This window comes from Dromiciops gliroides, chromosome 3 (assembly GCF_019393635.1).
Source record: "Dromiciops gliroides isolate mDroGli1 chromosome 3, mDroGli1.pri, whole genome shotgun sequence".
Taxonomy (NCBI): domain Eukaryota; kingdom Metazoa; phylum Chordata; class Mammalia; order Microbiotheria; family Microbiotheriidae; genus Dromiciops; species Dromiciops gliroides.
In genome coordinates, this window is record NC_057863.1 from 630,260,108 (window position 1) to 630,284,817 (window position 24,710).

The 24,710-nt window shown below is 48.1% G+C and overlaps 2 protein-coding genes across 22 annotated transcripts in view; one reads left to right on the top strand and one right to left on the bottom strand.

Annotated features, from left to right (window-relative positions):
• Positions 1-6,948, top strand: part of CHD5 (chromodomain helicase DNA binding protein 5) — a 154,810-nt gene extending 147,862 nt beyond the window's left edge. For 10 of the 13 annotated variants that reach the window (XM_043992493.1, XM_043992496.1, XM_043992494.1 and 7 more), the window contains one exon: positions 1,549-6,948. In XM_043992493.1, the coding sequence (XP_043848428.1) occupies positions 1,549-1,667 (119 nt within the window). In that variant the 3' untranslated portion in view covers positions 1,668-6,948. The remainder of the gene's footprint in view (positions 1-1,548) is intronic. The other 3 variants (XM_043992499.1, XM_043992504.1, XM_043992501.1) reach the window with 2 other exon arrangements.
• Positions 6,949-9,322: 2,374 nt separating this feature from the next.
• The window catches only part of KCNAB2 (potassium voltage-gated channel subfamily A regulatory beta subunit 2), a 206,960-nt gene continuing 191,572 nt past the window's right edge, over positions 9,323-24,710 (bottom strand). For all 9 annotated transcript variants that reach the window (XM_043998130.1, XM_043998132.1, XM_043998129.1 and 6 more), the window contains 5 exons: positions 21,164-21,284; positions 20,031-20,125; positions 18,414-18,534; positions 15,354-15,442; positions 9,323-14,546 (listed from right to left, as the gene is read on the bottom strand). In XM_043998130.1, coding sequence (XP_043854065.1) covers positions 14,457-14,546; positions 15,354-15,442; positions 18,414-18,534; positions 20,031-20,125; positions 21,164-21,284 — 516 coding nt within the window. In that variant the 3' untranslated portion in view covers positions 9,323-14,456. The remainder of the gene's footprint in view (positions 14,547-15,353; positions 15,443-18,413; positions 18,535-20,030; positions 20,126-21,163; positions 21,285-24,710) is intronic.

The window sequence follows — 24,710 nt, forward strand, 5'->3', positions numbered from 1 at the left end:
CAAATCTTGCCTCTGACACTTTGAGACCTGTGTGACTTTAGGAAAGACCCCTAATCTTTCTGAGCTTCAATTCTCTCATCTAGAAAATGGGGATAATGGTGCCTGTCAAATCCCACCTGTGAGACTTGTGAGCTCTGTGACCCCAGTAATGATCCCTAATGTCTCTGAACTCATCTAGGAAATGATGCTAATAGAAGGCTCCAATGAGATGATGTAGATAAAGCAGTTTCAGTGTCAATTATTATCAAGGAGTTGAGCTCAGGTCAGAGGCACCTCCATTGACTCACTTTCTGCTCAGAAATAGCTAAGGGGAGGTGTCAATGGTAATCCTCTTTCTTCCTCCTTCCTCATCCAGAGTGATAAAACTCTGGGAGGAAAAGAAGAGCCCCAGGCAGATCTGGTGCACTTTTGGGTCAGTCACCTTTCTATTACATAGTGATTTAACATTTGCCAGAGAGTTCACACTCATGACCTCATTTGATCTTCACCCAGTACTGTGGACCCACACTCCCTACCCTTTTTTTTCCTCCATAAGCAAATGTATTCAGAGATGTGGAAGTGGTCTACCCATCACTGCCTAACTAAAAAACGGTGGGGGTAGGATTTGAATTCAGACTTCCTGCATCTAGGTGTGGTGCTCTTTTCCTAGGACATGATCCTGCCTTTGTAAGCTTTAGCTCTTCTCTGGCTAGAGGAGAGACACTGGGAACCTGAGGGTACCCAACTGTCCTGGGTAAGGGCCAGCTAGAGTGTTCTCTGTTGGAATCTTGGCAGAGGTACGGTGAGAGGGATATCCTGACTTTTGGAGCAATGAACAGTCTTTGCTCCCTCGGTTTCTTCAGCCTGAATAATGCTCTCTGAGTCTTAAAGTCAGGATTCCATCCATCCATCCATCCATCCATCCATCCATCCATCCATCCATCCATCCATCCATCCATCCATCCATCCATCCATCCATCCATTTACCTATTTGTCCATCTGTCTATCATCTATCTCCATCCATCCATTTATCTGTCTATCATCTATCTTTTTGTCTGTTCATCTATTGATATCTATCATCTATCTATCTCCTGGTCTATCATCTAGCTATCTACTGATATCCATCTATCCATCCATTCATCCCTCTGTCCATCCATCATCTCTCTCTATCTCTATAACCATCCAATTTACCCATCTATCTATCATCTATTTCTTTCTATCTATCCATCTATCTATACTATCTTTTCATCCATCCATCCATCTATGGGTCAAAGATTTAGAGCTAGAAGAAACCTTAGAGGCTAATTAGTCCAACCCCTCACTTCATGGGGAAAATGATGCCCTGAGAGGAGAAGGGATTTGACCTGAGTCACACAGCTCATAAGTGTCTGAAGTGGGATCATCTGGGAATGTTCTTCTGATGCCAGCCCCTGAGTGTCATCAGCTCTGATTTGGGGAGCCCTCTCCCAAATCATCTCCTTCTCAGCAGCTAGTAAAGCTCTAGGATCTGGCAGAGAGCAGTGGGGGGGATTGGGGATAGTTAACATCTCCCTCTCTGTGTCCTTACAGCCACGCCCACTGGGCCACCTGCCAGCCACTCTGACAGAAAAGGAGCTGACTCCCTGAAAGATGGTGCTGCTTTGGGACGAAAGGGGAAACTCAGCGATGTCATCTGCATTGAAGACTAAGTCCCAGCCCTCATGGGTCAGATGCCCAGAAGTGCCGCCATGTCATATCTCAAGTGTTCTTCAAATAAAAAAAATCCATGGAAAAAAGGGAAAAAAAGGAAAAAAGAAAGAAAAAAGAAAAAGAGAAAAACCAATAGCAACTTAAAAACAAACAAACCCATTTCCAGAACTTCTTAGAAGGAATTCCATTTATTTGTACATCTTTTGCACTTTCTTATTGAAGACTCGAAGAGTTTGTCTTGATAAAAGTTGAATGAATTATGAAGGATTATAATGTTAACAGTATTTATGTCTCTGTTTTTATCAACATGCATAAAATCCAGAGGGAAACCTCGCTGGAGCCCCCATTTCTAGACTTGTGGACCCTCACCTGCCAGTTAGGACAAGGCTTAATTTTCTTGTGTGGCCTCCTGTTTGGCTCCTGACTTTCCTTACCATAATTGTGTCTGAGCAGCTGCATGCACCTTCTGCCCTCTTTGCTCCTGTCTGTCCTCCCAGCACCACCTCAGGTCAGAGGGACCCATCTTGTTGGACCACAGGCTACAGGCAGGGGCTGGCCCAGCTTCCTTTGGCCTCTCTAGCAGGGTTCTGGCCTGGTCTCATGTCTTGTCCTGACCACCACAAGGACCTGCTCTTGGCATAGTTTTAGCAGGATGATTTTTGCCAACCTTCCCTCCTGCCGGTGGCCCAGAGGCAACCTGTTATGTCTTAAGCTCTGCCTTGGAAATGCCCTCCTGCAGGAATTCCGATGGAGTCAGGGTTCAGATCTCCAGATCCGTGGCCAGTCCTGAGGATCCAGGGGTTCAGCTGTAAGAAGGTGTTGACTCCTCAGGCCAAAGCTTCTTCTGACCCAGGCCCCACTGAGCCTGTCTCACGTGCCACCGTAGTTCATCACAGTGATACTTGGACTTGCTATCATGGGTCGTAGAGATTCAGGACAAGAGCTGAGGCTGCAGGGCCTTAGGAAAAGAGGGGGTTCCCAGTGAGGGAGGAGGGGGTTGTCTATGCCCAAGGGAAAGGGCATGGAGAGACACTATTTGTTCCTGGTGTTGCTGGAAGGTTAATGTTGATTGACACCAGCAGGTTGAAGTAAATTTGAGTCATCTTTAAGTATCGAAAGGGCTATCAAATGGAGGAGGGATTGGACTTGTTCTACTGGGCCCCAGTGGGCAGAACTAGGGACAATGAGGAGAAAGAAGTTGCAAAATGGCCGACGTGGCCTTGATGGCAGAAAGACCTTCCTAACGGTTAGCTCTGTCCCACAGTGGAATGGGTTGCCTTGGGAGATTGTGGATGCCTTGAATGCTAGAGGACCATTTGGGGAATTCTGTAGAGGAGATTCATCTTCGAATATGAGTTGGACTGTATGCCCGATAGGGGTCCCCGAAAGTGTGAGGGATTGTAAAATTTGGTGATTCTAGGAAGAAAGGGCTTGGTAGGTCAAGGAACCCTCAGGCGAGGTAACAACAGCAAAGATTCTCATTGGCCTGCAAAAGTTTAGATGCTGCTTGGTTGTGAGGCAGGGGGGAAGATGACTCCTCCAGATCCTTTCCATCCTGAGGGATGGAACACTTTTCTCTAGCAGCAAAAGGTCCTTTCCTGTCCCCTTTAGCAGCCAAAGTCTTTCCATACGAAAGAGGTCCTCACTTCCATCTTCTTGTTTCTCAGCTGCTACTGTTCTTCCTCGAGACCTAATTGAATCTCCCTAGGTGAGAGAGGAAGGGGGTGGGTCCTGTGGGGCTAGGTACCAGGGTTTACTTAGAAGGGAAGTAGCGGGCATCAGAGTGGATGGATCCTTGACCCTGCTTCTAAAGAGATCTCTCCTTGGGAGAGACCAAAGGGGGCTGATTCCCACTTCTTTCTGAGGGTGGGAGGAGGCAACAACAGCAGTAGCAGGTTAAGTGCTTACTGTGTGCCAGGCACTGTGTTAGCTGCAATACAAACTCATAAATAGAATAATCCTGCTCTCAAAGAGCTTACATTCTATTAGAAAGGGTGTAGCAAGTTCTTGTAGGGAGTCAGCTGGGTACAGTGGAAAAGGTCCCCTCTGTTGCTGATGTGACCTGAAAAGAGTGATTGGCTTTGGTTCTGGGCCCGGTTCTGCCACTTATCGACCATCTGGGTGACCTCTGCCAAGTCACTTTTCTTCAGTCTCCTCTTCTGTAACATGAGAGGGTTTGACTCGATGATCTCCAGGCCCCCTTCCTGAATCCTCACATTCAGCATCAAAGCCTGTGTCAGGATAGCACGCCCATGTGTTTGGGGGAGACTTCCCTATGTCTCTCCCCTAGTTTAGATTCAAAGTAAGTAGAAGTCGCAAGAGCATTGGATTAGGGAGAAGCATTTCAGGTTTAGACAGAGGCACACAAAGTTGCATTGTGGCTAGCATATTAACCAATCTTGACTACCTAACATGGCAGTCCATGGGAGGAAGAGGCCAGTTGAAGTCCACAGTGGTTTACTGGATGCCATTTCCATAAATGTTGTGTTCTTCAGTTTAGTAGTACCTCCTCTCTTGATCGCATCCTTGACTCAGGCTGACAGGGGTGTATGTGTGCGTGTGCGTGTGCGTGTGTGTGTGTGTGTGTGTGTGTGTGTATGTGATGTTGGTCTAATGGGTTGTCCACTACTTCCCATCCAGGAGGAGTAAGCTGCCCTTGACTGGGGCTACCCTGTCACTTTATTCACTCAATGAATGAGTGGCTCACTCAATCAGTATTGCTGCTTATTACTAGTGTGCTCTTCTTTTCCTTTCTCCCTCTTCTCTCGTTCCTCATCTACCCCCTTTTATTAATCTCTCTCCCCTATTTGTTGTTGCTTTGCCTAGTCTTAGTCATCACTCTGCTCTATGAGGACCTACAGCACCAATGAGGTACTGTTCCCTGCCCTTCCTTGGAGCCCCGTGCTCACCTTGGCTCTAGAAGAGACTCTGTGGGCTGTGGTCATCAATGACCACCTTCTTTTCCCAGACTCGTATTTGGCAAGCTGAATCCCTAGTTGGGGGGGTTCCTGATAGACCAGGCCTGAAGGGTCTTCTCATTTTAAATGAAGAAGAAAAGTCATCCTCTGTCCAAGGTGGAGGGAGAAGTCAGCTGTTTTAAATATCTCTCTACTTGTGTCATTTTCATGCCCCTATGTAAGCAGGGCAGAGTTTGAGAGCCTCCATTCCTGCAGGGTGTGCTTATCAACCCATCTGGGGTTTGACCCTAGGCAAAATTCCTTCCCTTTTGTCAACCTCAGTTTCCCCATCTTTAAAATGAGAGGGTTGGCCTCAGTGACTAGGGTTCCTTCCAGCTCTAAATCTATGTATTCTCCAGGGATGTCTCTTAAATCAATGAAGTCTTGCACTTCTATGGGGCCTTGGGGCTGAGAGTCTTGGAAGGCTCTGCTGACAGTGTGTGTGTGTGTGTGTGCGTGTGTGCGTGTGAGTGCACACGTGTGTGCATGCGCTTTGTCAGGCTGTGATAGTTATTTGGGGGTGTAGGGAAGGTCAGACCAGACACATCCTGTTCTCCCAATGTATGCCATGTTTCTATTGGCCCTTCCTTTCCTCCCTTGCCAATCTGTCTCCGTGGACCATAAATGGATACAATTTAAAAAAACCTCTCGCTTGATCTTTATCTTTGGGAAGACTCTCCCCAGAACCTCTTTCTTCTTCCAAATTGGCTTTTATTAGTGACTTGGCTGGTTCTGTCCCTCTGAGATTGAGTGACTAAGTGCCAGGCTTATGAAAAGGCCTGGGAAACTCAAGGGCCACCCTAATCCCTTTTGCACCACCGTCCCATGCCCTGGTTAGGCAGGGAGGGATATTCCTCTTTCTCTGTGTTCCCCAAATCTGTGTTTCTCAATGATGTAAAAGGCATAGCTCAGCTTGAATGAAGAGGATCTAATTAGGAATGAAGGAACAAATGAAAAGACCTTTACTAAGTGCTTGGCATAGTGGATAGAAAGCCGGCCTGGAAGCCAGGAAGAATTGGGTTCAAGTCTCAACTCTGATAACATGTGTGAACACTGAGCAAATCACTTAAACTCCTAGTGGGCAACTCTCTAAGGCACCTGCAATGAGAGCTCCTTGCCCTAATAAAATCAAAGGTCTGGTCTCTATCCCTATCCTAAGCACCGATTGTGTGCCAGAAATATGAGAAGGAAGATAATTCTTGTCCTCAAGTAGCTTACATTCTAATAGGAGGAAGCTGGTGTGGGGATCAGGGGAGACTGAAGCATGCTTTGTGTAGGAACAGGGCCTGAAGAACAAGGGGCAATGGGTCTGTCCAGCTTGGGAAAATGTTTGGTGTTTCCAGCTGAACTCAGAGGAAGAGCTAGGATGGACAGAGCCCCTAGGAAGCCAAAGGATGGATGGGCAGAGTCCCTGGGGAGCCAAAGCAGTGTAAAGATGCCACGAAAAGTGGCCAATGTCTGGACTTCTCTGCCTTAGTTTAGCAAAGAGCCCAAACTTGGTGCCAAGCCAGGATGTTGCCAGGGTCTTGGGGCAAAATGTCTGCACCTTGAGCTCTCCCGTTTAAAGCATATTTTGTCAAGGAAATTGGCGACCCTCATGTTTTATGTAACCTGATGTTTACAGCCCAAAGTCATTAAGTTTTTGTGTTGAGAAATTTGTCTTAATTTCTAGATTTTTTTTTAAAGGGAAAAAAAGTATTTTTTTAGGTACGATAACTCACATTGGATTTGCGGGTGTACGTGTTTGTGCTTGTGTGCGATATAAGCTCGTCTGAGTAAGTAGTGATTTGAGACCTGGACCTTCCTCCTCTCCCTGGCCTCAGGGCTGCTCACAGGAGACTGGTTTGCCAAGCCCCTGGATCAGAAAGCTGACCCAACGCCTTTGGCTTAGGAATCTGTTGAGGCCTGTGCTTCCCAAGGGGCCCTGTTTCCCTCCTCCAGTGGCAGCCAGTGTTCAGAAGACTGTTCATTGGTCAGATGGATTTTTCTTTCTTTCTTCTTTCCTTTTAACCACCAAATGCTTCATTCCCAATGAGGTTTGGGCATCCCATATCCGGGCCTGTGTGGATGCTGGTGGGGTGGGATCAGGCGGGTTCTCTACCCACGACAGAGCAGCTCAGAGCTCCTAATGGCCACCTTGCCGCCATGATCCCACATCGGTTCTGTTTGCTATCCTAGGCGCACAGCGAGCAGGCCTTTTGTAGGAGGGTTGACAGATACTGTAGCCAACACAATCACATCTACTTTGTACTCTGTGTGTATTTGTTTTTGTTTTCTGTGTTTTAAATAAAGCCTTTGAAAAAGGAATAAATCGAGTTTGGTTAAATATCTTGATGACTTGGGGAGACACTCCTCAGGCTCAGTGGGGAAGAGAGGATGGATTGTGGCAAATGGTTCTGTCCCAACTTCATTGTTCCCCTCTTCTCCCCTTCCAAATGTTGTGGACTAGATTTATCCAGTGCTATAACCAGAAATTTTTGTACAGGGCAAAAGGGTACAAAATAGACCTTAGTTTAATTGGGGAAGGGTGGCAGAGACTCAATGATGCCATCAAACTGCTGCTGGGGAGTCTGCTACTGGGCTGGCTTGATAAAAGAAGCTGCCATCTGGTAGCTTACTATATTAACTAATTAATCTTGCTAAATAGATAGATTGTTAAACAGATCAGTTCAGTTATTTCTCTGTTGCTAAAAGACTGAAAGTTCTCTTAGCACTTCTCTAGATTTGATGCCCCACAGTCAAGCTCCAATCACCTCACTTTATTTAAAGCACTGGCTTTGTCCCAGCCCAATGTGGCAAAGGGAATAAGGAGATGGATGTAGCAACTCATATTGTTACAGTGGGTCCAATGTTATGGAGGGGCAGGTGTGTCCACAGAGTGGATATACCTAGGTCCTGAAAACATAAGGACAATCCCTTTTCCTCCCAAGACAGACATCCTCCATACAGCTCTTTTTTGGTCTAGTGTATGTAGTAGGAGATTTGTCTTCTTCCCAGGAAGGTAAAAGCCATTCTGTGACTATTCGGTGAGTGCAGACCTTGTTGAGGTCTGTGGGCTGAATCGACTGCAGGGAGTGGGAGGGGGCAGGGTGACAAATGTCTGCAAAAGGTGTACCGGGGTCTTGGACCCAGCCAAGTGCAGCCACTGTTGCAGAGTGGGGACTGGAGAAAGGTCGGGCATTCAGACCCTCCTTACTTTCCAGGATAGGATATGGGCGGCCTCATTCTGACCCTTATCCCAGGGGTTTCTACTGGTGATAAGGAACTCTCTGCCCTCCCCTCCTGTGAGGCTTAGAGTCCATGCTCTTGGGGGAGACGAGGAGCAAGGCGCCAGAAAGAACAGCAAATAAGGCTTATATTTTATTTTGTCATTCCATAAATACAATGGCTGTATCTCAGTCTGAATCTTCACTTATAAGTGCGATGTTATATGGAAATTTGTGCCTAGATAGGTTATGCAATTAGCTTAGAAACCATTATATATATGTATATATGTGTGTGCACATACATACATATATAACATATATGAGATATAAAAACCAAAGAAAAATAAAAGCACATTATTTACATGACATGAATTGAACAGAAGATGGGAATGAGCCCCTCTTGGGAGACCAAGGTTTTGAGAGGCGTCACCACTGTTAAGTGATGCTGAGTGAGAGTCTGTGGATACTGTTAACTTTGTGATTAGAGAACACTGGAAGGCAGGGGGTCAAGCCTCAACCCAGCCCTGTCCCCCTAGCCCTGCCACCCATTCCACTTGTGGCTTAGTCCAATTCTAGACTCATCTGTCTCTCTGGCTTTTACTTTGAATTCTAGTTCTGAGGTTCTTTATTGGAGACCTATGGACCCCTAAGACTTCAAGGGCTCCATGAATTTTGATGGGAAAATTGCATCTTTATTTCAGTGCAACTGATTTCCCTTATAATCTTATACATACATACATATACATATATATATTTGCATTGAAAAAATCTGATTCTGAGGAGGGGTTCAAAGGCTCCAGCAAACTGCCAGACACACAAGACAGGTTAAAAATCCCTGATTGCATGGATTTCTGGAAAGATCATTTGTTCAGGGCCAGACACTCTGAATAGTGTTTTCTGCTTGAACTCTGAGCTCCATTAATAATGCACCCCCAGGCTCAGAGGAAGGAGACCCAGATGTTGGTAGCAGCAAGACTACAGAATAGGGGAGGCTGGCAGAGGATTCTTCCTCCCAACCCCACCTCCCTCCAAACTTTCTGCGGGGGCACAGTTCTTCCCTGCTTTGACTCTCACCACTTGATGGGGTATACAGAGGGGACATGTCCTTTATGCTATCTGGATTGAGGGAATGGCCACAGAATTAGCAACTAAAGGCCTGGACTGCATTCTAGTTCCCCCTTCCCAAGGCTTGCCTTCCCCCAAAGCTTGAATGCTTTTAGCTATTGACTCTTTGGCCATTTTATTTTGGGCAGGGCAATGAGGGTTAAGTGACTTCCCCAGGGTCACACAGCTAGCAAGTGTCAAGTGTCTGAGGCTGGATTTGAACTCAGGTCCTTCTGAATCCAGGGCTGGGGCTTTATCCACTGCGCCGCCTAGCTGCCCCCTCTTTGGCCATTTTTAAGGGGAAATGGAGGGGGAAAGGGACAAAGCCAATGTGGGCTCCTATGTGTATTGTATATATTCTACCTTTAAAACCAGAACCGCGAAGGAACCATCCCCTCTCCCCTAATCTGTGCCCACAAAGTAAAAAACAACCCAGGAAACATGTTCTCTATGACTGACCAGTTCTGTTGGCTTTATAAATGGGGATATTTTAGGAATGCAGACCTACCCAACACTCCACATTCAATACTGTATCTTACAGAAGTCAGATCCCCAATCCAGACATAAATGGACCACAGAGCTTTGAAATATATATATATATATATATATTTTTTTTTCTGGCCGTATCCCCTATCCTGTCTTGGCATCCTCCCCTCCTATTCAGGAGCCTCACTCCCTGCTGCCCTTGTGCTTTCTTGACTCTTGTTTCCTCCCTGTGCCTAAGCTGGCCTGGGAAGGTGCTCTTCCCAAGCCTATGCCCGTGGCTGAGTACCTGACTTGGTGATCACGGCTTTCCAAATCACAAACCCAATGGCTCCAGTTGACAGATAGGCTCAGGAGCAGGGGGATAGGGAGGCGTTACCTTGGCACCAGCAGGAGGCACCTTCTTTCCCACCCTGACACCCATTACGTTCTTGCTGATGCAGAATACACACCATTCAGGTAAAATGGCCAGGAAGCTACCTAGAGGATCTGGGTTCTAATCCTGGCTTTGACCCTTACTAGCTGTGTGACATTGCCTAAATCACTTCAACCCTCCAGGTCTCAGGTCATCTATAAAAGGAGTTTCGTTGAACCTAGTGAAATCAAGGGGGGTAGCTTTGATCAGGGGTTCTTCAACCGGGGTCCTCATGGACTTAGAAAAAATTGATCACTGTATTTCAGAATTGTTTCCTTTGTAATCCTATATTTTTTAACTTATGCACTGGAAAATAGTTTTTTGGGAAGGCATCTATAAGCTTTACTAGAGCTCCCAAAGGGTCTATGACATAAAAAAGTTTAAGGACCCATGCCCCAGTTGTCTCTAAGGTCCTTCCCAGCTCTAAATCTATGTCTCTTTTTAGATATGAGCAGGCCATTCACATCCCTACCAACTCTCAAATCCCATGATTCTGATCATCAGTACTTATGCATCTGAGCCATCACCAAAGTTTCCTTGGGACTTCCATATTCTCTCATCTTTCCACTGAGTCTATGGCCAACCAGGGGTCAAATCGAGGGTCATTCTTGGCTCAAGTTCCTGCCATAGCTGCTATGATGGCGTCAAGCTTTGGCCAAGCTGGATCAAGACATACCTATTTGGCTGGGTGGGCAGGAAGCTCTCCTTCCTGGCAACAAATACTACTGAAAGGGGTCATCTCCTGGAGGAGAAATTGGCTTTGTTCTGCTTGGCCCAGAAAGCAGAACCAGGAGATAGATTTAGGTTCCATGAAAGGAAAAACTTGTATGACCACTTGTTGGGTGTGTTATAGAGAGGATGAGTGTTTAGGTCTGGGTCGGACCAGACGGCTGTCAAGGTCCCTTCTAACTCCGAGAGTCTATGGATTCGGGCTGGTCAGTACAAGGAAGCAGAGATGGCTTCCTCTTGGGAACAATGAAAGCCCTGACTCTTCCTCCATCCTACCTCTGCTCAAGGAGGAGGCTAGCCTTTCATCCTGGGGCCACATCAGCTGGTGCTGGCTGCACAAAAGCCATCAAGTCACTGAATCATTGAGTGAGTGTTGGAAGGGATGCACACACACTCAGTTTTACAGAGGATGACATAGGGCCCAAAGGATCAAGGGGCCCTTGACCAAAGTCATTAGTTCCTACCTACCCTGAAGTATGGGGAGTAGTAGTGTGGGAGGCCTGTGGCACCCCATAAAGGCATTATGGATCCAGGCCTTTTCAGCGGTTTAATTCACACTGACTCCATCCTTTGCAACTCTGATCCCCTTCGCCTGGGCACTCAGGATGGTGTAAGGCTCTTAGTCTCTGCAGCAATTCCAGAGAACAGACCCAAAATGTCTGTGCCCCAAGGCATGTCTCCTTCTTTATTCCAGTATCTCTAGAATTTAACAACATGTGCCTGGCACAGGAGAAGCACTCAATAAATGCTTGTTGATTGACTGATTAACTGATGAGCACAGAGTTCATCTGGGCTCACCGTGGTGCCTGGATCAGAGCCCTCAGTCTGCTTGGCCCCTCAGGGCAGAACTAGAAGCAATGTTTCAGAAGCTGCTATCAGCTCACATACTGGGAGTTTTTCCTCTCTGAGCTGGGACAGAGAGTACCCAGGCTGTTTTTACCACAGGCATCGCTCACTGCTCAGCACCACCTCTTTGCTGCTTTCCCGAGGACTCACTGTAATCACCAGGTGACTGATGGGGAGGGCTAGGCAGGAACTTCTCTTACAACAAGACAGACTGAGGTGGGTGGGTGGACGTGAACAAGGAAGGTGAACACATCTCAGTAACTAAGCGTGTCAATTAGCTTCAGGGATGGTCTCCAGCCTGGGCTGTTTTTTTCTGTCCAGTGTTACTACAGTGCCTGCCACACAGCCAGCATTTAATAAAGCTCTGCTCAGTTTACAGTAGCCAACAGTGGCTGAGGAGTTCCCAAAGATTTTGATGGTGGTTATTCAGACATTCTTTTTTTTTCTGTTCTCCCCCTTCCCATTTTCTAGGAAGGGAGGGTTCATTGCTTGTTAACTAGTGCCTACTGGTGGGTCGGGATAAACTCCTCGGGAGATGCTGGAATAGTCTGTTAAGGGAAGGATTGAGGGCCAGCCTCTATCTTGTTCCTGGGCAAATCCAAACCATTTGCTAGTGGAATGTCTGGGTTTTAATGAACTCGTGTGGCTTGTTTGATGCCAGTTACCACGGGCAACCTCTGTCCAGCTCCTTCTGACCTTTTAGTAGGTCAGAGAGGGGAATTTCTGGGAATACCAGCTTCTCAGAAACACAGAGTAAGAACAGATGCATCCCAGACACGGAGACTATCCAAATGGCCATTGACACTGGGGGCAGGGCAAGGGAAGAAGAATATGGCTGAAGGGGGAATGTGATTTCCCATTGTCCTACATTCTTTCTTTTGTCACAATCTTATGACCTACTGTGGCTACCAGCCTCTGTTTGAGGACAGGGGGATGGACAAAATCAGCCCCTGTGGGAGTTTCCTGGGTGGCCTAGGCCTTCCTTATTTCCTGAGAGATTTGGATTTTCACTGCATTGTGTGTATGTGTGTTATGTTGTGTGTGTGTGTGTGTGTATGTGTTGGTTTTTGTGTGGGACTGTCTTGGGGGAACCGCACTCTGGCTAAAGTCTCCAAGGTAGCATGGAGTCACATCCCTGAACCCCAAGGTTCTGAGAGCGAGCTGCATTGCTGCCTGCCTGGATTTCCAGCCACCCTGCTCCAGGCCAGGCCATGGAGGGGACATAAAGTACCAGGTGCCCCCAGCCTCTCTGGCACCACGCTGAGCAGGTGAGAGCTAACGTGGCAATAGCTACCTTGGAAGGATATGGGAAAGAAGGGGCTGGCAAGCCTTTTCCAGGAATGCATCTGCTGATAGGGAATCAAGTGAATCATCTCTGTATGGATAAAGAGGGCGGGGGTTAGTGGAAAGAATCCTGAACTGGGAGTCAGAGGACTGGGGTTAATCTGTCCCCTTGTGTCACTTTACCTCATTGGACCTCAGTGTTTTTTATCTATAAAAGGGGCTTGGGGCTTGAGGATCTCTAAGGTCTGTTCTTTATCTAAATCTAAGAGTCTAAGCTTTGGTCTTTCTATCTTGGGATATTATTCAATAACTCCAAGTTGCCATTCAGTCTTACAAAGTAGGATAAGGTGAAAGAGAGATGGAGGGAATCATATCAATTTTGGTGAAGAATGCTTCAGAGGTGGCCACTCTCTCCTATGATTTTTTTTTGTGGGGCAATGAGGGTTAAGTGACTTGCCAGAGTCACACAGCTAGTAAGTATCAAGGGTCTGAGGCTGGATTTGAACTCAGGTCCTCCTGAATTCACGGCCGGTGCTTTATCCACTGTGCCACCTAGCTGCCCCTCTCCTATGATTTTAAAGATGTGGCTGCTGGACTTCTTTTTAATAATTTTTTTTTGGTGAGGCAATTGGGGTTAAGTGACTTGCCCAGGGTCACACAGCTAGTAAGTGTTAAGTGTCTGAGGCCGGATTTGAACTCAGGTACTCCTGAATCCAGGACTGGTGCTCTATCCAATGCGCCACCTAGCTGCCCCTGGACTTCTTTTTAAAACCCACACGATGTATGGTTAAACAAATCAGGTTCTCCTTCCTAAACAAGGGTCATTTCTAAAAGGGTTCCTTAAACACAAATCTTATTTTCTCAGGTGACTCTGGATCCACTCTGCTGACTTTAACTGGGTCCACGTCAAAGGAAGTCAGGGAGAGTAGGTGAGAGGACATCTCTGTTTCCTCTTAGCATCTCACATTAAGCCTGAAGCCTGCTTGGTAGGCCTTTCCACATAAGTAAGAGTGTAGGACAATGGTGGGGTAGGGGTGGGAAGAAAGTGTTGTTTGAGCAAGCCCTCCAAACCTGGGTCAGTGTTCTGTTGAGAAACATACACAAGAATCAACAGCTATCACTGAGAGAGGCCTGATAGCAATCTGTACTAGCTGGGGAGTAAAGGGAGGGGCTATTCTGGAAGTCCTCTTACTGCCCATCTGGTCAACACAGACATTCAGACTATCATGAGAAGCTACAGTTCGTAAATACATTGTGTGTGTGTGTGTGTGTGTGTGTGTGTGTGTTTTTAAACAGAAAAACAACAAAGTGTTCGAAGACATACGTGGATGGGGGCCTTTCCAGGTAGAACTCACCATGTCTCTGATCAGACAACACAAACCAGTTCTAGGTTAGGATTTGGTTCAGGGAGCCTCCTTTTGATGAGGCAGAAGAGGAGGGAAGGTAAACCTTGGTTGTCTTTTTCGAAGAGGATGAGCTGAGCAGAGATGGCCTGTGGAGGGTGCGGAACACGTTGGGGGAGTCTTCCTCACCCGGACTGTTTCTTGAGCACGAAATAAATTTTATTATAGTAAAGCAGCGTATGTTGTCTCACAGCAACGTCTGAAAGATCTTCCCTAGGACATCTCGACATGTATTCTTGGATGCAAAAGCACAGGCTTCACCTTGCTTCAATAACAGCTTAAGCAAGCGAACAGGAGACTAGGAGGGAAACAGTAACTGTCCAAGCAGATCCAGGTTGGAAAGGGAGGGAGGAAGGGAGGATTAGGATCGGTAGTCCTTTTTGCTGTAGGGTTTATTGCCCAAAATACTATCAATCTCGTGGATGATGGAAGACGACAATTTGGGAAGGACCTGCAAAGACAAACAGTCTGGTCATGGGCAAACGGGCGATTGCTGGCATCTTACAATATTCTTCCTATTGTTCCATGGAATCAGGGTAAGAAAATCTGTGTGACCAATAAGTAGCAGATGGAAACTCTGTTGGTCTTGGCATTTAAGAAAGTTTGGGGGGCAGAGAGAAGGGATATGACTCTTAGGAGGCAGGAGGGTGGGATTAAGAGCTCCAGGTTTTGGCCAGTGTTTGCAGCTCCCAGAAAGATGGTCCCCTTCCTGCTGCCACCCCCAATGCCAACACCCAGGACCTATGAGAGGCACCTCATCCTGCTAGCTGAGAGACAGCGAAGGGTTGGGAATGAAATGGCCTAGAATTTTTACCCAGAGTCTACAGAGAGAACTCCCAGAGAAGCGTCCAGTAAGAGGCCTCTCCAAGCTAATCTTCCCCGTCATTGGCTGTTGGGTTGTTATGGTGCTCGAAGTCTGCAGCATGCCAGGCACTGGCAGCTGCGTTACCTCGGCATGATGGGGCTGGAAGACTAGCCAGTGTTTTTCCACTGAGACCCAGGGAAAAGTTTCCCTGTGGCTGGAAAGGGATCAGGCTTCTAAGTCAGGCTTTTAAGCCTTTGTGGTGGCCTTGTAGCCTTAACTGAGAACTGCCCCAGAGAGCCTGAGTCTCTGAGAAAGCCTGCCCTGTGGCCGGGTTGTCATGGGGCTTTGCCTGACCAGAGAGGAAGCAGACAAGGACTGAGCTGCCCCATGGCCCTGGGGTGTGTCCCCAGCCTCACCCCCCCCCCCCCACCTAACAAGGAGCAGGTGACTCACCTGTATCGCACCAATGTTCTCCATCAGCTGGTCAGCGTTGGAGGCACCTAGCAATACGGAGCTGACACCCTCGTTCCTCAGACACCAGGCTGGGGGACACCAGAAAGGAGGATGAGACAGTTCAATTCAACAAGCATCCAGCAGGCACCTACCGTGCGGGCTTATGGAGATGGAAAGACAAAAGCAAAGTTGTCCCTGCCCCTTTTGGGAAGAAACAACATGCATGCAGCCCTATTGTTCCCTGACAGTGTTTGGGAACATCATCTCTCTGGCTGCCCAGACACACTTGGGAATGAGAGCGTCCAGCTTCACAACTGCCCTTTGGGGGAACTGCTGGCCTGACTGGTCAATGGCCCACTCTCGGGCATGTCCCAGCCACATTTCCCTCTCCTTGGCCATCTTCTTGGCAGCCACCTTGCTGCTTGTGTGTTCTAGCCCCCTCCCCCTTCCCAGGGATCGAATTGGCTCTGCCATGCCTCCGGGAAGGGAGAGTGTTAACCTACTCCCATGGTCCCTATTTACTGAGAACAGAACTTTCAGATGTGGTGAGGAGTGAGAAGGGGGCCGCAGGAAGTGGGCACTGCTTCCTAGGAGCCAAACCGGGGGCTAGGTACCTTTCCCTGACCGCATCATTATTTTTGTCTCCTGTTATCAGAAATGTCAACCCCTCGAGGGCAGAGACTACATTTTCTTTTATACCCCCCAACCCATAGCAGAGTACTTAGCACATGGTAAATGCATACTAACTTTAAAAAAAAATTCTTTTCTTCTTTCTTTTCCTTTTCTCTCTTTTTTCTTGTTATTTTTTCTCTCCTTCTTTCCCTCCCCCCTCCCTGTCTTTCCTTCCTTCCTTCCTTCCTTCCTTCCTTCCTTCCTTCCTTCCTTCCTTCCTTCCTTCCTTCCTTCCTTCCTTCCTTCCTTCCTTCCTTCCTTCCTTCCTTCCTTCCTTCCTTCCCTCCTTCCTAGTGGTACTGGGTGGCACAGTACAAAGAATTCTGCGCCCAGAGTCATGAAGACCTGAGTTCAAATCCACCTCAGCCTTTTACAAGCTGTGTGACCCTGAACAAGTCACTTAGTCTCTGTCTCAGTTTCTTCATCTGTAAAATGGGGATAATTATAGCACCTATTTCCTAGGGTTGTTGTGAGGCTCAAATGAGATAATTTTTGTAAAGCACTTTACACAATGACCAGCACATAGTAGGTTCTTAACCAGTGCTTGTTCCCTTCCCTTTCCTCCTTCCTTAGTTAATACCCAACGGATCCACAACAAAAGCATAATCACTTTGGGGAGTAGGACAGGGGGGCAACTACCCATGAGGGGACCGGGAAAGGCCTCCAGAAGGAGGTACCAGCTGGACCTAAGCCTTGAAGGGTGACAGATTCCGAGAAGTCTAGGTGAGGAGAGAGTACTTTCCAGGGAAGGGGGGCAGCCTATGCAAAGGTGTGGAGGTGGGACATTGGAGTGCCAGGTGTGGGTCCCGGTTGGATGGTGCAGAGCCCATGAGGGGTGAGCCTGTGCTGGGACAAGAGCTGCTGTTTGCCCTAGAGGTGTTAGGGAGGCACTGGAGTTTTTCAGGCAAGGCAGCAGTGGGGTCATGCCCTCTGCTTCAGGGACATCGATTTGGTCAGCACGTACCAGGGAGCATGGACTGGACAGTGGGGAGGCTGGACGCAGGCTATGCCCAGAAGGCCCCAGGCTGCTCACGCCTCCCTCTCTGAGCTTACTTCCCATCTATTCTTTTTTTGTTTTTTTGCAGGGCAATGAGGGTTAAGTGACTTGCCCAAGGTCACACAGCTGGTAAGTGTCAAGTGTCTGAGGCTGGATTTGAACCCAGATCCTTCTGAATCCAGGGCCGGTGCTTTATCCTCTCTGCCACCTAGCTGCCCCCCTCCCATCTATTCTGAATGTGCCTCTGATTTCCAAGCAGGATCCCTTATTAGAACAGGCAGGGGCTGTTTTTGCCCTAGAGTGCAGTAGGAGACACACAATAAGTGACTGATAAGTGTCTGTTGATTGAATGATTAAGCGATGCAGAACTATTGGGAGGCTGTTCCAATAGTTTGGGCAGGAGATGTAGTGGGTGGACAGATGCCTGAGATGTTCCCCTTGCTGGAAATAGACTTCTCTTCTCTGCCTCTTATGGAAACTGAGGATCAGGGAGGGTAAGTATCTTACTTGCTCAGTGACACGGCTAGTAAATGTTTGAGGCAGGATTTGAACTTGGGTCTTTATGGCTCCATGGCCACTGTTCCACCCATTGCAGCATCCAGCTAGAATGTCAGGTTTTCATCAAGACTCTGCTTGAGTGTCCCCTTTGACCTGAAGCCTTTTCTGTTCCCCCTGTGCCACTGGAGTTCTCTCTGCCTCCAAACTACCCTCTATTCATTTTGTATAGCTTCTGCAGATACTTTTATGTGTATGCTGTCTCCTAGATTAGAATGTAACCCCCCCCTCTCCCCACCCAGGGCAGGCCATTTCATTTTTGTCTTTGTTGCCTTGGTACCTAGCACATAGTAGGTGAGTTAAATCAAATCAACATTTATTAAATTCCTACTAGGTGCTAGGCACAGATCTAAGCTCTGGGGATTCAAAGGAAAGCAAAAAATGACCCCTGCCCTAAAGGAGCTTACACTCTATTGGGGGAGACAACATGTACATTACTGGGTACACATCAGATACAGAGAGAAGCTGGAGGGAATCTCAGATGGAAGGCATTGAGACTAGGGAGGATTTGGCAATGGCATCTTGCAGGAGGTGAGGTTTTAGCTGAGACTCGAAGGAAGCCAAGGGAGCTGGGAGGCAGAGATGAGGAGGGACATCCTTCCAGGCACGGGGCACAGCCAACAAAAGTGCACAGACTGGGAGATGGAGGGTATGGGGGCAGTGGTGGCGGTGATGTTAACAGTGGCAGTGATAACAAGGAGGGGCGGCTGTAATCACACCACAAGCATGTCTTTGGGCTCTGCGAGGATGGACGTCCGGGGAAGGGAAGCTGGGATGGGGGAGTTCCTTGAGGGGCAGGCTGTCCTTACTCTGCCTGGACACACATCTCCACTTACCGATGGCCAGCTGGGGGAGCGTACAGCCCAGGCGCTCGGCGATGGCTTGGAGTTCCTTTAGCTTGGCCTGCTGACGTCTGCCCTCCTCACTCAGGATCTTGTCCTTTAGCCACTGGTATCCCTGGATGGAGGCAGGAAAGAGAGAAGGGGGGAACGCAGCAGGTCAGGAGGGGCCTCACAAGGCCGACAAGAGAGGTGGCTGCTGGGCGTCTGCCTCCAACATGTCGTTCCCAGCTTCTTCCTCCATTTCTCTCTCCAAGTCCTGAGGCTGCCTCAAGCCCCCTTCCAGGTCAAGCCCCTGTCTCGGTCCTAGCACAGGATACCCTATCCTGCTCACACTGGCTCGGCCTCCTTCAGTCAGGAGGGCCACCAAGGGACAGACCAGGGATCAGAGGCCAGAGTCCATTACCCACTGGCAGCACTCGAGGGTGGTCACCTTCCTAGGGCAGATGCGGGTAGCTTCTTGTACCAGCTTCTTGGAGCTTTGTGGAATTGGAAACTCAAGGCAACGGCCATGCATCTGGTGAGGGGGAACCAAGGACGAGGCCCTGATAATGCTTCACTCCAACCCACCCCACTCTGTCATTCAAGTCACCCACAACTGCTATGAGCAAGGCGCCACGTTAGGCACTAGAGAGTCAACGAAGCCTGCCCTAGAGTGGCTTACATTCAACAACGCACAAATTAAACGTTGTCTGTCACTCTCACAATCAGAGGGTTAGATCATCAGTGGTCTCTGTGGTATCTTTCAGCCCTAAATCTATAATCCTCTTACCCGAAATACAGGAGGAGGTACTGCAGCCACAAGGTTGGAAGGTGGTCAAGGGACTGCTCAGCCAAACAAAACAATTCTCTGCCCCCTCCCCCAAACACACCCTGCCCTCCCTGACCCTGGCACCTTTGCTCCTGCTGCTCTGTCTGCCCGGAATGCCCTTCTTTCTTTGACTGTGGAATTCCTAGCCAGCCTTTCAATCCCAGCTCAGATGTCACCTCCTCCAGGGAGTCTGCCCTGATCCTTCTGGGCAATAATGCCTTTTCCTCTTAGGTCTCACCTAGTCTGCACCTCTAGGGTGCTCTTATCACAGAATGTGATCTATAACTTCTGTTATAGATCATATAATAATAAATCATATCATATACCATGATGTGATAAATAACTTCTGTTGTCTAAGTTTATGTCTTAGCGTCCTGGTAGCTCTTTGAGGGCAGGGACTTATTGTCAAAACTTTGTATCTCCCTCAGAGCCTGCTATAATGCCTGGCACACAGCAGGCACTTAAGAGACCCTTTTATAATCCCAGCACCTAGCACCAAACATACAGTAGACACTCAATAGCTGCTTGTTGATTGACTGAATACTATGTGCCTAGGCACTTGTAGGAGTGGTTGTGTAGCCTTGCGGTGGGGGGGGGTATTTGTTGAGACTACCTTGAGAACAGCATCACTGGGTAGGGGGGGTGGGTTCTAGCCCAGAATGGGGCCAACCCCTGTACCTGGAGGGCTTAGTGACACAAAGACAGGCAGGGGACATATCATCAGTTCATTGAGGGGCCTGGTCAATGCTCCTGGCACCCAGCACCTTCTGCTTGCTCCCCAACTCAGGATGGATTTGCTTTACCTTTAGTGAGGCCCTTGAGTAGGGTGGGATCCCGCTGTCATATTTTCCAGAAACAATTCCACATGCTAGAGGAGACCAGGTCATTGCGCCCACACCTGTGGTAGTGGGGAAAAAAAGCACAGGTTATATCTGTCTGTCTGTCTGTCTATCTATCTATTATCATTCATCTATCTACCTACCTAGCATTCATCTATCATTTATGTATCTATCTATGTATCTGTCTATCTTTATCATCTATCTACCTATCTATCATTCATCATTCATGTATCTATCTCTACCTACCTATCTACCTATCATCTATCATTCATCATTCAATCAATCATGTGTCTACATCCTTCTATTTATGCATCTACCCATCCATACTCCTATCTATGCAGCCATTCATCTATAGACACTCTATTTATCTATTTATCAATCGCCTATGCCTCCTTCTATCCTTCTATCTATCCATCCTTTTATCTGTCTATCTATCCTTCTATTTATGCATCTACCCTTCCCTATTTCTACCTATGCATCCATTCCTCTATGTCTAGTCTATTTATCAATCTACCAACTATGCCTCATCCATCTATCAATCTATCCATCCTTTTATCCATCTATCTATTCATCATTTTGTCTCTCCATTCATCTTTCTCTCCATCCATCTGTATCCACTCTATCCATCCATTTATCAATTAATCTATCATCTATGCACCCTTCTATCTATCCATTTGTCCATCATCTATTCAGGATCAAGTCTTTTGGGCTCATGTTCATGCAGCGGTGTGGGTGAGGGTCGCTGGGACAGGGCACCTCCTTTCAGATATCTCTCTTCCATGGACATCTTCCCATGTGTGATGTGGTGGACAGAATGCAGGACTCAAGGAGTTCCTGGCAAGGATCTTGATTTGAAAATCCTGCCCTGGGTACTTACTGTATCAGCCCAGGAATGTCATGTCCCCAGTGGGCCTCAGTTCCTTTCTCTGTATAAGGATGACCTCTGAGGTTCCTTACATTGCCAAGCCTGGGTTCTCTGGCTAATGCTGCTCCCTCTAGGGTTACCCAGGGCCTTGGAGTGAGTGTGTGTGTGTGCGTGTGCACATGTGCAGAGGGATGGGATTGGAGTCAGAAGACCTGGGAAGGCCAGGACCTACCTATCTTGTGGAACAACTCCGGGAGCTGCACCTCTACCTTCTCCCTCTGGAACATGTGATATTCAGCTTGTTCACAAATCGGTGGGATTAGGTTAAATTGCCGAGCCACTGAATATGCTTCCTGCCAAGGACAAAGACACACACACACACACACACACACACACACACACACACACACACGCCCTTTTACAAATCAGCAGGCCAATAAGATACAGCTATAATGAGTCATGTCAGTAAATCACATGTCCAAAGTCCACTCAAAGCAGAAAGTGACATGTACATCAGAGGTCATTTAGTCGAATCCCATTTTACACACAAGGACACTGACTTGCCACAGGTCATAAAGCAAATAAGTGGTTGAGGGAGGATTTGAACCCAGATCTGCTACGTCCAGATCAAGCCCTCTTTCCACTGGAACACTACTTCAAATGACTGAGATCCAAGGGATCTAGACCCAACATGGATGGCTGCTTGGCTGGGATGTCCAGGGGATGAAGGGAGCTTCCGTGGGGTAAGGCAGTGAGAGAAGAAACCACATAAATAATAAAGGAAGGGACACTTCCCCAGGCAGAACCCCATGCAGAGGGCTCTGTCTTGTCCTGGGTACCACATCTGAGGAAGGACAATGACAAACTGGGGCCAGCCAGAGGAAGCCAACCCAGATGGTGAGACCACGCCATTGGCATATCTGGTAAGGACCTGGAGAAGAGAAGACTCCAGAGGACACTGTCACTGTCTTCAGGTATCTGAAAAGACGATCACATGGAAGATAGACTAGCTTTGCTCGGCTTCAGAGGGCAACCAGAAGAACCATAAATGGAAGCCTATTTGGGGTCGATTAAAGGTTAGAGGCACCTGCCCAGGGTCCCACAGGAGCGTCAGAAGCAGGACTGGACCGCAGGGCTTTCTGGCTCTCTCTCCACTATTCTATACCTTGTTGTTTAGTTGTTTTTCAGTCATGTCCAACTCTCTGTGACCCCATTTGGGGTTTGCCTGGCAGAGATACTGGAGTGGTTTGCCATCTCCTTCTCCAGTTCCTTTTACAGATGAGGAAACTGAGGCAAGCTGGGTGAAGGGACCTGCCTGGGGTCACACAGCTAGTAAGTGTCTGATGCTGGATTTGAACTCAGGAAGAGGATTCTTCCGGTCTCCAGGCCTGGAGCTCTACCTACTGTGTCACCCAGCTGCTCCTATTCCACGATGCTACCTCTCTACAAAAAGAGAAGGGAAAAACCAGACCCCAAGAAGAGGAAAGAGAAGCCAGTGTGGTGGAGTAGAGGAAGCCCTGGCCAGGAATAGGCTGAAGACATGGGCTCTCCCCTTAGCTCTGCCAGCAGCCTGTCTGGCTGGCCTGGGGGTGGTAGTGGGGGGGGGGCTGCGGACTTCCATCTGTGCCGAGGTCCTCATTAGCATAATTTGCACTTAGGGGTTCATGACCACTGCAGATGCTTAGAAATGAACAAGGTGGCTGTGCTCTGGGGGCCAATGCCACGGACCTCTTCAGGTTATCTCTGGGAACCAGACACGGCGATATATATTCAGGGACGCTCTGTATTCTATAAGCTCCTGGGTCACCTCCAACCAGAGTCCTGTAGAGAATAAACCCACTGAACTCTCTTATATTGGCTGGGGGCTTTTGGATGGGTCGGGCTTCACCTCAAATGGGAATCCCATTTGATTTTTTTAAGGGAATTGAGACCAGATGATGCGTGGAGACTCTAGAGAGTAGGGGGCTGCGAGAGGCGGCTGGCATCCCCAAATGTCGAGGAGAGTCTTTGTGAAGAGGGCAGAGGAGAGTTGTGGGATGGGGCTGGTTACAATGAGAAGCAGATGATTTTCTTCTTACAGCCTTCTCCCCTGCTGTCGTGTCGAGTCAAGAGAATCGAATGCGCCCCGCTGTCTTGTCCCACCAGACTTTAGGGGAATTATGAGGCACGCACTGGAACTGGCTCCTGAGAGCTCTTGCCTCTGTAACTCTCCATCAGCGTAAACGCTTGCCCCAAAATACAGGGTAGAAGGAAGGGACAAGGTGCCTGAGCAGGCCCTAACGCTTACTAGTTATACGGCTTTGGGGTCAGTTGTGTATTTTCTCGGAAGCTTTTCTCAGTTTCCTCTTCTGTAAAAGAGGGGTAATAATACCTGCCCCAACTCCCAGGGGGCATAATACACAATCACAGAACTGGAGAGCTGGAAGGGGCTTTAGCAGACACCTAGTCAAAGCCATAAGCCCAAACAGTACCCGCTCCATCATCCCTCCAGCCTCTGCTTGAAGATCTCCGGAGAGGGGGCACCTCTGGCTTCCTGAGGAAGATGCTTCCACTCTGGGATGGCTTCCTTGGTTGAGCCTTAATTCACCTCCTGGCTACTTCCACCCTATGCTCCAGGGTCTGCCCAGGGGGGCCGAGCAGGTCAGGTCAATCCTTCCTCAGGCCAGCCCTTCAGATACCTCCAGGAAACTCTCCTGCCCCCCCCTTCCACCTTCTGGTCTCCAAACTGAGCCCCTTTCTGTAGCATAAACCCAAGGCCCTCCATTGTTCTGGCTGCTCTTCTCTGGATAATATCCAGGTCATGCATATTGTTCTTTTTTTTTTTTTTAGTGAGGCAATTGGGGTTAAGTGACTTGCCCAGGGTCACACAGCTAGTAAGTGTTAAGTGTCTGAGGCCGGATTTGAACTCAGGTACTCCTGACTCCAGGGCCAGTGCTAGTGCCATCTAGCTACCCCCATATTGTTCTTAAAATGGCACTCATTGCTGAGCAGGATGCTCCAGGGAAGAGGACGGCATGATGACAGGCCTCCTGATTCCTGGAAGCTCAACCTCTCTTCATGAGGTCCAAGAGCAGACTATGAAGATGGGATGAGATAAGCCTGGGGAAGTGCTCAGCGCTCTACAAAGTGCTACGCCCATGTGAAGTTTTCTTATTATCACCATGATAAACTTTTAAAAACTGAGGTTCAGTGGAAAGAAGGAAGATCTGGGTTTAAATGCCACCTCTGCCACTTCCTGGCTGCGTCACCATGATTAAGTCATTCAACGTCTCTGTGCCTCAGTTTCCTCACCTGTAAAAAGGAGGACTTTGGACTTGATGACCTCTAAGTAGCCTTCTGGCTCTAATTCTAATTCTGGTATCTACAGAACATCAAAGGAATGTGACAAAGGCCCCCGTCCCCATTCCCCACCCACTTGGTTAGACCTCCCCACATGATGGACGTATAAAAGAGCGTGGAGAAGAGTTGTAGCCAATGGCTTCTGATCTGCACTAGTGGAGGGATGACTCACACTGAGGAGGTCCCAGATTTACCAGAGGACTAGTAATATTGTAACCTAAAAAGGGCTGTTATTATTTTTATGTATCTATCAGATATTATTGAGAGGCCATAGATAGAGAGCCAACCTGGGTTTGGGCACTGACTCTGATACAGATTGACTGCGTGACCCTCGATGAGTCACTTAACTCTTCAATGCTAGCTATGATGATTAATTACAGATCTAAGCCCTTTCTACATTGTTAGAGAGTGTTTCCTTATTGGTTGTCCCTGAGATCTCC